The following is a 12,526-nucleotide window of genomic DNA, read 5'->3' as shown; positions in this document are numbered from 1 at the left end:
AAATTAATTAATGATGACAAATATTATTTTTGGCTAAAATAAATAATTAGTGTTGATTATTAATAATTGTATATTGCTAATTATTTATTAAATGTTGCAGGCCAAAATTCAATTTAGCAACCCAAATGGAATGAAAATAAAATAACTAGGCTGGTAAGCTGATAACACAAACGAAGCCCAAAAGAAAACAAAGCCAAAGAAATCAAATGAGTTGCCTTATCGATATCCGATTCAAGCCCGTTAGTAGCAAATTGCTCCAATTTGATCTCATATCACAAGCATCGTTCACTTTTGTGTGTTGGTCAGAAAATCAGAAAAGTGAGAGAGAGAGAGAGAGAGAGAGAGAGAGAGAGCTTCTTCCCTAAGCTATTCACCAAAGAAGCAAGAAAGAGAAGGTTAATCAAATGGTAGAAGTCAAATCACCAACATCAATCTGTATCAAGAAGATGTCAGAAGTTAAAGGTGATTTTATTTCCTTATACATGCATCTCATTTTCTTCTCCTCTTCCCAACTCTCTGCTAGTCCGAAAATGGAATTCATGGAAAAGTTGATTTTTTTCAACTCTGCTGTGTATCTACGATTAAAAATGAGTCTTGGGGATCAATTTGTTTTTCAATGGCTCAGATCTGGTTTACCATTGAAAAACTTGTTGTGGTTGCTATATTGAGGCTTTCGGTAAAAAAGATGGTCAGAACCAAAGTTCCTAATTTGAGGAATAATGGAAGAAAGTGAACTGTTGGGTTGGTGAAGCACAGAGCTCAAGAAGTTGACCTAGGGAGAGCAACCCAGCAACATGCAAGGAGATAAAAGAGGTTTGCTGTTCATTCAGAAGCTAAGGAGAGAAAACCAGAGTTTGGTGAATTGTGTTCTGTGAAGAGTTCCCTGAAGAAGTTCCTCTTCTTGGATAATGCTTTCTTTCAAAGAAGCATTCGGCCAATATTGAAGAACTAAATCAGAGGCTTGCAAATCTGATTTATCACATAGCAAAGAGGCTGTTGATGAAGTCAATCTCCTTCATGTTTTACATATTGTAATGTACTTTTTAATGTTTATCTTTCTGTAATTTCTTGAGTGAAAAGGAATAGTGAGAGAGCTCAAGTAAAAGCCATGAGTGAAAAAAGTTTGAGTGATACACTTGAGAGAAAAGCCTAGAGTTATTTCAGATTTCTTTAGGTTGAATAAGTGTCTTGTATCCTGCACCTGTTAGGTATCCCTTTCTTAGTTGGGTTAGCACTAAGAGTGAAGAGTTAGGTATTAGCATAGCCAATGTCAATTTAGGTTAGAATTTGAGTGTGAAAGGATTGGGTTAATCATGTAGAATTGGTGTATGTAATACTTTTAATTATAGTGGAAATTCCTCCATTGTTGTGGAGGAGACTGGACGTAAGTTGCATAGCACAAGGCAACCGAAGCAGGATACATGCTGGTGTTAGCTTTTCTCTTCTCTGCTGTGTTCTATTTTTTTATATTCATGAGACAAAAATAAATTGTCTTATAAATTTTCGCTACTGAGTACAAACAGAATCAGAATTGAAAGTTTGTTTTAAAGGGTTGAGTTTAGTAACTTAAAAGGAAGGCATAGATTCAACACCCCTTCTCTAAACCTACCACAACCTTCAACACCCCTTGTATTCAGCTTAAATCATGTTTTTAAAATGTTTTAGGCTAGTGTTTAACAAAACCTTTTAATCTTAATCAATTTCTACAATGATTTCCATAAAACTAAATCTTTGAAATTATTTTTAAATGTGTGTAAGATAAAGAGATACAAATTTTTTTTAAAGGTATTTTTTCTACTAACTCTTTTCTGCAGGTGTTGCAATCGGAGACTCTTTCGAAGGAGATTACGAGTTATAGCTTCACAAGTTCGATCTGGAAAGGATTGGTTTGCCTAGAATTGAACTGTTTGGTTGGTTTGTTTTAGTCGTTAGAGTGCATACTAAAGAAAGGTTGAGTAGATTAGGCATAACTCGCCAGCATGATAGTATTTGTGTCTTGTGTAAAAAGGAGATTGAATGTGTTCATCATTTGTTTGTGTTCTGTGAGTTTACGTGGTAGATGTGGTGCATTTGGTTGAGATATTTTGATAGAGATTAGGCTATCCCAGGAAGCATTAAAGGCTTGTTTGAGAGTTGGAATGGAACACTTAATAGAAAAGAGAAGCAGAAGAGATGGCTAACTAGGTTCTTTGCGATTATTTGGAACGTTTGGTTGGAACGCAATAACAGGATTTTTAACAATAAAGAGGTAACTGTTGATGTCATACAGAACAGGACGTTTTTGAGCTACAAGGAGTTGACTGGTGTTGATTCTACTAGTTATTGATGGTAGTGCCAGAAATGATATAGGATTGTTAACCTTGTGTTTAGATTTGCTTTTGTATCTATCTGTTTTATGCTCCACTCTCATGTGTCGAGCTTCATTTGTTTCGAAAAAAAAAAGATACAAATTTAATTTTTACATAGAGAAACTAGACCTAAAACTATTTTTTACTTTTGATCTTAATCTTTATATTTTTTCATTTATTCTTTTTGTTTGCATACATCTTTAATAACTATTTTCTTCAAAATTTGTCATTCATCAAAATTACATTGGTTAACATGCGTATAGTTATATATTTTTTTCAAAAAACATGTATTAACAACAAAATATATAAATTGATTAAATAAATATATTTTAAAAATTAATTTCAATTGGAATATGCCATAGCAATATTCTATTAAGTAAAATATTTTGGAAAGAGTAAGGACGCGATTGAAAGTATAAAAGTATAAAATTAGTGTAAAAATTTAATTAAAAATTTTTTAAAAATAAAAATTTAATTATAAATTTAAAAAAACTGTATAAACTATTAGAATAATTTAACTTTAACAAAATATATGGTGAATCAAATTCACGGCGACTACATGGCAAAACTCTCTCTCTCTATAGAAATGGCAGCTCTTTTCTCCCCAATAGCCACTATCTTCTTTCCCTTTCTCTTTTTTTTGGACATCTTCCTTTTTTTAGTTTATTTTTCTTCTATTTTCTCTCGTTTTTTCTTTTTTTTTTCCTTTAAAAAATATGAATGCTTTATTTAATTGTTGGATCTAAAAAATTAGGTTGTAATAACGATTAGACTATTAAAGGGTAGAAAATGATTGGTATATGGTAGTAATAAGATGATAGATAGTGAAATTGAAATTAAAGAACACTAAATAACATTATTATTAGAAGTAATTTTGTTCAAAGAATAATTTTAAAATTAATTTTATATTAAGAATAATTAAAAAAAGTGTTACATATTATTTTAACTTTTAGCCTATACCATAGAAAACAAATAGTCCTCCCACCCGTCCCTTGCAATTTTATTATGGAATGTAAAAGAAAAAAAAGTCTAGAGAATCAACTACATGTGCAACCAACTTGAATAGTTTTTTTAAAATTTTTTAAAAAATCTAATTTTAAAAAAGTCCTAATAAAAAATAAATAAATAAACATCCAAAGAGCCAATCTAATTTCATACACACACATTCACAGCACATTGCGAAAAAGATAATCGCACAAATCCTTATCCCTTTCTCTAGTCACTTCTGGGGTCCATCCAGCGCCGCCAACCACCACCACATGCAGCGCCATCTATTTCTGAAACTAGTGCCGCCAACCACCACCACGTTCACGCAGCGCCATCCCTTCGTAAGCGCAACACTGTCGACTACTTTGGAGCACAACCATCCTCAGTCGCGTTCATGCTGCGCCTTCCCTTTGTAGTCATGGCAGGAATGCAACCCTCAGTCCCGATTGCAGCATCGTAGACCTCCGCCATCCCCTCTCTTTCCGTGAGCACTGCCGACCGCACGCAGTGGATTCTCTTTGGAGACATAGACCTTTCGTTCGTGAAAACAGCACTACTGACTACTATTGTGTCCTCCCCTCACGAGCGCATCGCAGCACGCTACCGAGGAGACTGCCACATGTCCGTTGTTGCTGCCTTTGTAGAGGGTCATGACGGAACGACTAACAAGGAAGAAGGAGGTCGCATTGCTTTCTTTTCTACTTGGTTTTGGATTTATTTTTTTATTAGTTTTGGATATCTTTTCTGCTAAATTTCAAATTTTTGTCTTATGCTTTGGATGTTTCTTCTTTTATGTTTTGGATGATTTTTAAATAGTTTTAGATGTTTTTTGCTTAATTTTTAGATGTTCTTTTTTTAATTTTTTTGATGTTTCATTTTTTTAGGTTTTAGAATTTTTAAAAAGATTTTGAATATCTCAATTTTTTTAGTTTTTGGATGTTTCTATTTGTTACATTTTAAATGTTTCTTTTTATTAGGAATTTTTAAAATGATTTTGGATGTTTGTTATTCTTTGGTTTTAGATTTTTTTAGATTTTGGATGTGTTTTTTCATTAGTTTTTAGATATTTCTCATAACAATTTGAATTGATATTTTTTCCAAAAAAATTTTTAAAAAGATTTTGGATATTTTTTTTGCTAGGTTTTAAATGTTTTATTTTATTACATTTTTGGATTTTTTTATTAGAAATTTTTAAAATAATTCTAAAATTTTTAAAATGATTTTTGGAGTTTCAAAATAATTTTAAAATTTTTAAAATAATTTATAATAATTTTATATGTTTGTTATTTTTTGGTTTTAGAATTCTTTTTAGATTTTAGATTTTTTTCATTAGAATTTAAATATTTCTCCTGATAATTTAAAGTGACGTCTTAGTAAAAAAATAAAAAAAGTGCCAATTGACTACATTTTTTATTGATTATCTAGTGGTATTGAAAAAAAAATAAAGTAACAATTCCATCCTCAAGAATTTCAACCTAGAACTAATTACCCCTTTAAGAAAACATTAATTAAGTACTCCACGATATCAAATGATAGATATATATGTCCTTCAGTTAATAGATAATACGTATTTTGTTGTTGTCGCATGAATATATAAATGATGTAATTTTGGACAATAAAACATTCATTTTTTTGAACTTTTATATAACTTTATCAAATGCTTTTTATTTACTATGAATATTATCATAATAGATAAAATTTCATTTCAAAAATTATTATCTACATAACAATCTTTTATATTTACACACATTATAATAATTAACCATACATATAAACACTATCCTTAAATTATACCTGATAAATTAATAAAAAACATAATATATCCAATTTTTATTATCTTAAAGAATTAAATTAATACTTTGGGGACCTAATTATCATTTTAAGCAAAACAAAAAATATGTTTCGGGGTAGTGAAGAGTGAACGGTAGAAGTCTTAGCTACTTAGCGTGCAATCAAACACTGGCATCGTATTGGACACACTATCAGCTTTACTGATGAGCTGAGATTTCACCAAGATAACGAACTGCCCCCTTCCCATTCACAACATTTCTTTCTTTCCATTCCATGCCCGCCATGTTGACACTCCCAAACGACACCGTTTTCCTCCAAAACACAATGCACTCTCCTACCTCCTCCTTCTCTCCCCACTCCCCACTCATCATCCCATTCCCGTCTCCATGTCGTCATCCCTCCACCACCAAATTCCCTCTCATCCGCTGCTCCCTCGCCGGCGAATCTTCCACCGCCTCTCCCGCCAAGCCCGCCGCCCTCCCCCGCTCCGCTGTCGGTGCCTCTGTGGACTGTGTTGTGGTCGGCGGCGGTATCAGCGGCCTCTGCATCGCGCAGGCGCTCTCCACCAAGCACGCCAAGGCCGCCGCGAACGTCGTCGTTACCGAGGCCCGAGACCGAGTTGGAGGCAACATCACCACCATCGAGAGGGACGGTTATCTGTGGGAGGAAGGTCCCAACAGTTTCCAGCCCTCTGATCCCATGCTTACCATGGTGGTAAGAATTACGTTCCCTTTTCACTTAGTTCTGTTGCTGTTTCCTTTTTCATCGTCTTTTAGGTTTCGTTATTCGGAATGGAATGGGCGAAATGGTTTTTCTCTCTAACTTTTTTATCTTAAACATTTTCTCTCTAAAGATTCCAAACCATTTATGGTATTTACTTTTTACTTCATTTTAGTATTTAGGATGATATTTAGGAAGCTTTTTAGGATGTTCTATCATCATTCTTGGGGAATTTATTAACATTAAGGTCTGTAATTTGAATTTTGAGGTGAACTTTGGAACCAGTATGTTGTGGTATGATGAATTTTGGGTAGAACCTCAATTGATTTTAATTTGACACTAGTCAAATTATTTTCCTTCACAAAGAAACCAGTAGTTTCATTTGATATATCATGTTATGTAATGACATTACATTTTCTGAATGCCATGACACATTTTTTGATATTGTAAATTTGTAACATGTTGGCTAATGCCTACTGAAATGGACCCAAATTGGCCTTCGAAAGAGTTAGGCTACAAATTTGGTTCTTCAAAGAAATGAAACATAATATTTCAAGGATGGATGACAATTAGAGATCATTTGATGTTTTCTTGATGACAGCTAACATTTGGAATAAAGTGAAATCAAAATTATTCTTTTGAAGTCCAAATTCATGCGACAACTATTTTGAGGACCAATTTGATGTCCACATTTCTTTCTAGGTCTAATTTGATGTTTTACACCTGAATTGTGAATTGTATTTGTGGACTGTTATGCATATTGCAGTTATTAGTTGTCTAGTTCTGTGTCTATGGTTGAATTATTAGTTTTTGGCAGGTGGATAGTGGTCTGAAGGATGAACTTGTTCTTGGTGATCCTAATGCGCCACGATTTGTGTTGTGGAATGGGAAATTGAGGCCAGTGCCTGGGAAGCCAACTGATTTACCTTTCTTTGATTTGATGAGCTTTGGTGGCAAGCTAAGAGCTGGGTTTGGTGCACTTGGAATTCGACCTCCTCCTCCAGTGTGTCTTCCTGATCCCTTTCTTTGATTTGATATTGTTGTCTCAATGCGTTTCCCAGAAGGGTAAATGGCAAGGATAATATGATTTTTCTCATATGATATAATATTGACGAAGGTGACAGGGTCACGAGGAATCAGTTGAAGAGTTTGTGCGCCGTAACCTTGGAGATGAAGTTTTTGAACGCCTAATAGAACCTTTTTGTTCTGGTGAGAGCCAGAATATTTATTATTGACTTGTTTTCACTCTTTTTTTTATTATCCTTGCCAACTACTTAGTATTTTGTGCTGTCAGAGATTTCTATATTCTTATAGATCTAATCATGTCAAGTTTTTTTATTGGTGAAATATAATCAATTCGTAGTGATAACTGATTTTTAGCCTTATCGAATTCAAAGTTTCAGAGACTCCCATAGAACATAAATCTGTCTTATCACTGTTCTTCTTTAAAGTTTGAGATACAAACTTGTGTAGTTGAGAACTTAATTGTTGTAAAAGCTTCGTTAATTTCTACCAATTGCTGTGTTCATTTAACTCTTCGTGAATATTATGTTGGATCCTTTAAACAGGCTACCTCATAAAACTGAATTTTATTATTTTCCTGTTTGAGGTTGTTGGAGTTGGGCAATACAAGAAGCAAGTCCAATCTAATTTGATTGTCCATAATTATTCATAGATTCTGTTTATTGCATATACTAGAAATCATAAACTTGGTCTATAACCTTGACACAATGAATTGTTTCCTCTCTTCCCTTTTCCTGCTTATAATCATGACTGAAGTGTATGAAAAAAACCAAATAATTGTATAAGCACATGCTTGATAGATTATACAAGTCAGCTAAAATTTCCCATAACTGATAAAAGACTGAAATTCATCTTGTATTTCATTTTGTGATTAATTTGTGGTGAGGTCACATCATCTAGCTTCTCTTTAATTGTGATTCTTTTCTTCAAGTAAACCATTATTTTTTTGTTGGAAATGCTACTGCTCAGCCGAATTTGTTCCATAAACAGGTGTCTATGCGGGTGACCCTTCAAAATTAAGTATGAAAGCGGCATTTGGAAAAGTTTGGAGGCTTGAACAAAATGGTGGAAGCATTATTGGTGGCACTTTCAAAGCAATACAAGAGAGAAAGAGTACTTCAAAACCTCCTCGAGATCCGTAATATTATATTTGCTCTGGAGCTTTTGGATTCATGCTATACTTTATTGGTTGTTTCACTTATTCAAGTCATTGTGTAGGCGCCTGCCAACACCAAAGGGCCAAACCGTTGGATCTTTCCGGAAGGGACTTACCATGTTGCCAGAGGCAATTTCTGCAAAGTATTCTTATGTGTCCCTTTACCTAATATTCCAGTAGATGTAAAACTGTTTTCTGAACTAGTCATCCTATTAAAATTCTGCCCTTGTGACAGGTTAGGCAACAAAGTGAAGTTATCCTGGAAGCTTTTGGGTATTAGTAAACTGGATAGTGGAGAGTACAGCTTGACATATGATACGCCAGAGGGAGTAGTCTCTTTGCAGACAAAAAGTGTTGTCATGACCATTCCTTCGCATGTTGCCAGTACATTGTTGCGTTCCATCTCTGTGAGTTTCTTTTCTGAAGAGGATTATATCAATTAATTATGAAATGAGTATTCGTCAGTAGAATGCCGGAACTTAACCATATAACATATTGAAACTCCCTTTACATTTGAATGTGTAAAAGTTTGCATATTTTCTATCAATTGCTACCTGATGGCAGGGCTTTGGTTTTCTCTGCTTGCATGATTTTGTGTGTGTGTGTGTGTGTGTTTGTGTGTGTGATTATTTGTTCACATGCATGTGTATGTGCTTCTGGTTGCCTATGTCTTTATTGATCCTCTTAATTTGATAGGAACATAATAATTGATTTCCTAAACTGTGCAATAATTATAGCAGAAGAGTTACCAATATAGCTAAAAACCTTAATATTGCTTGTTCTGTGACTTTTCCCTGACTAGTAAATCATCGTCAGACGAAAGCTATTTGTTTATGTTTGTCTGGATACGAAATTAGTAATAATGGAGAACAATATATTAGAGATGTTTTCAGGCACAGTACACACTCACAACCATGCTCTAAAAGTTAGTAAACAAAGTTTTCTGGACTTCACATCCTTTGATACAAGCTTTTCTGCTTGAGTCTAAGCTTCTCAATCAATGATTTATCTGGTGAATGAACAGTTTGTGGAATGATAGTCTCTATAGTCTATTCTATATATTAAGATCAGTCTTAATCTCTCTTCCAGGATGCTGCTGCAGACGCACTTTCAAAGTTTTATTACCCTCCAGTTGCTGCGGTTTCTGTTTCCTATCCAAAGGAAGCTATTCGATCAGAATGCTTGATAGATGGTGAATTGAAAGGGTTTGGTCAATTGCACCCACGGACCCAAGGGGTGGAAACATTAGGTAAATATTTTATTGCATACAGCAAAAAGCAGAGGCTTAGAACACTTTTAAGTTGCTGTATGTTTTTTTTTTTTTTTAATTATTACCTTCTACTTTGAATTTGGGATTGGAGAATGCAATGTTGTGCTGCATCAGGTTTTGTAATAAGGAAAATACATCTACATGGTTTTGACAGGAACTATATATAGCTCATCACTGTTCCCTAACCGAGCACCAGATGGAAGGGTTCTACTCTTGAACTACATCGGAGGCGCTACCAATCCTGGAATTTTATCAAAGGTTTAACATTTTTATAAAACATTAACATTTAATATAAATGATGTTTATTAGTCGGTATCAAATTGGGTTTATAGAGTTAGCCTTCCTTCTAGCATAAACTCTTCATGGATGGTATAAACTACAAAGAACCATTCATCTATAACTTGTGTACTGCTTGTCTAGTTGAAGCAATTATGGTCCCACATTCTTGTTTTAAATGTTTCTGCTTGATTATTGGTGGTGCTAGCTTTTAAGCATCATGTTCATTTCTTTTTGCTGATTAAATATGCTTGAAATCATTGCTATTATGATATTAAACATCAGTATAGACTACTGTGTTATATATAATCAAGTTTATTTCTTGATCTGCATTTCTCCCACATTTTGTTTCTTCTAAATTATTGTCTTGTTAAACTTTAATGGCAGACGGATAGTGAACTTGTTGAAGCAGTAGATCGAGATTTGAGAAAAATGCTCATAAACCCAAATGCCGGGGATCCATTCGCGCTGGGGGTGAGAGTTTGGCCTCAAGCTATTCCACAGTTCTTAGTTGGCCATCTTGATCTGCTAGATATTGCTAAATCTTCTCTCAAAAATACTGGGTTTGAGGGGCTGTTCCTTGGAGGCAACTATGTCTCGGGTGTTGCGTTGGGTCGATGTGTTGAGGGAGCCTATGAGATAGCTGCCGAAGTAGATGATTTTCTTGCACAGAAGGTTTACAAATAGTGGTAATATTTGTTTCCCGTTGAATTGTAATAGCAACTTTGCTCAAATCAGGCACTTCAGGTCCTTGGCAGATTCAGTTGCATAAGATGCGGATTTCAGATGTATTTAGCAAAGTAGTTCTCACAGTTACTCCACCCTTCCCCTCTGATCTCATAGGCTCAGTAGATTTTGACCTGTTATGACAATCCAGGCAATATTCTGAAACAATTGGACGAGTGTCATGATTGTAGGTCTTGTTTCTGAAATTTGTACATTTTGATTTTATTTTATAGTTTTCTTGTGTGGTTCTAATCCTCAAATGCTTCTGCACTATCCCAATAAGGGATGCTGGGAGCCTGGGAAGGATGCTGAGACTTATTCTTATGTTAAGCCAAAATAGGTCCTATCTATGTTTTTCAAGGAACAAAGTCCTTGTTTAAAATTTGTTTCAAGTTTCTTGAGGTTTACTAACCAAAAGATTGACGTGTTCGGTAATTTTGAGGTTAGGGACATGAGCTTCAAGGGATTTATTTTATAGGCTTTGCTTCTGTTTCTTGTTAACAGTACATGGCCTTGATTTTGATACAAATACAAATAGATGGGAATGACAAGATAATACGCATAGGATACATTTTGGCTTTGGACTGAAAGTGGGTTTGACGCCTACCTTGTTATGAGAAGGTGAAGATACTTATCTAGCTCTTGTTTCAAAACTCTCTTCTAATGACTTTATTTCTGGCTAATAGACTCCTTTCTGTGCTAACGATGTGGCAAGGTGGCAACGAGACTTTATTCTATTCATAATTGTGTGGGAATTACCCTATTGGCGTGTCGTCATTGATGAATAATGGAATTTTTCTTATGTAAGGTAAATGATTCTCCAATGCTTTTCTATAGGAATTTTCCTTGTGGATAGGAAGACTATCTATTTTGTACAGGAAGGTGATGGTGATGAACATACCATGATAATGAAGAATAGATGATAATGGTATGATATAAATAACGGTAAAATTGATCAAAATTTAACTGTAAAAAAAGTATCTCTAAGGGTAAAATTAAAATTTAATTAAAATATTAAAGATAAAATTGAAACGAATATCTTTAAAAAATTTCAAAAACATTAGAAATAAAAAGTATATTCTAATATATATATATATATATTTGAAATGAAATTTTTGTCACTTTAATATGTGGAGTAGACATTGTAATAAAAAAGTATGATAAGTTGATAACAATAACCTTATTAAATATAGAAAATAAATAATAAAAAAAAAGAGGGGTCAAGGCACGCAGCGCACACTGCTGTTGTTCAACTATTCGCATGGCACATTTCAAAAGTCATATCTAGAAAGTTTGACCAGTGAATGAAAAATGAGAATTAGAAATGATGAGCGCGAAACAAAGCAATGATAAAAGAATGTGGAAGGACAAATAACACATTTTAGTCTTCACATGTTTAGACAAATCTATTTTAGCCCTTCCTATTTAAGAAAAAACTGGTTGTACGTTACACTCTGCTTTTATAAGGTTTCAACTTTCAACCCAACACAAATACTGTATTTGAGATCAAATGACGGGTTAATAGCTCCTCCAAGCAACCTTATTGTTCGGCTGGTGGGGAACATTTTACTTTTATCATTCTTCTCCTCTTTTAATACCTTCAAAAGTTATTATTATTATTATTATTATTATTATTATTATTATTATTATTATTATTATTATTATCTTTTTAATTAACACTTTTTAGGATTAACTGAAATTAGTAAAACAGTATATATGTGATCCCATAATCAAATGTTTTAGACTACATTTACAACTTAGAATATTCGGGTAGATAAACTATTAATATAGTACCTAAAAATTGCAATCGTGGACAGAAACAATTTAAAAAGATAAGAATAATAAATAAGTTTTTGAAAATTTTAAAACATAACGAAAGTGTATATATAAATTTAATCTAACGATAATATTGCATTATCACATTCTCATATAAACATTCCATTCTCATTATTTATATATATAATTCTCAAAAAATTGTAAATGCTGAATTTAATTTGACGTAATTTTTTACAATTATGATTAAAAAATAAGAATTTTTATTTTTAAAATTTAAGTGATTTTCTTTTTATAAATGACAAAAAAAATTTAAAAAGTAAAAAGTATAGAGATTGAATTTTTCTCCAATTTTTAGGTGAACCTTTTAAATAGTTATCTTAATTTTTTTTTTTTTTTTACAAAAGTTCAAACCAAATGTACAAATTGTTTATCAAATACAAAAAGAATTTGCTA

The 12,526-nt window shown here is 33.2% G+C and overlaps 1 protein-coding gene across 1 annotated transcript; it reads left to right on the top strand.

Annotated features, from left to right (window-relative positions):
* The first annotated feature begins 5,211 nt into the window (after positions 1–5,211).
* LOC112710628 (protoporphyrinogen oxidase 1, chloroplastic) lies at positions 5,212–10,527 on the top strand. The gene is made up of 9 exons (XM_025762937.3): positions 5,212–5,840; positions 6,664–6,849; positions 6,971–7,055; positions 7,860–8,007; positions 8,088–8,168; positions 8,261–8,432; positions 9,115–9,274; positions 9,450–9,553; positions 9,959–10,527. The coding sequence occupies exons 1-9, from the start codon at positions 5,400–5,402 to the stop codon at positions 10,256–10,258; spliced, it is 1,677 nt and encodes a 558-aa protein (XP_025618722.1). The 5' UTR covers positions 5,212–5,399; the 3' UTR covers positions 10,259–10,527.
* Positions 10,528–12,526: the final 1,999 nt, after the last annotated feature.

The sequence above is a fragment of the Arachis hypogaea genome, chromosome 9 (assembly GCF_003086295.3).
Source record: "Arachis hypogaea cultivar Tifrunner chromosome 9, arahy.Tifrunner.gnm2.J5K5, whole genome shotgun sequence".
Lineage (NCBI taxonomy): Eukaryota > Viridiplantae > Streptophyta > Magnoliopsida > Fabales > Fabaceae > Arachis > Arachis hypogaea.
The sequence above is the reverse complement of the archived record's forward strand: the minus strand, read 5'-3'. Positions and strand labels throughout refer to the sequence as shown.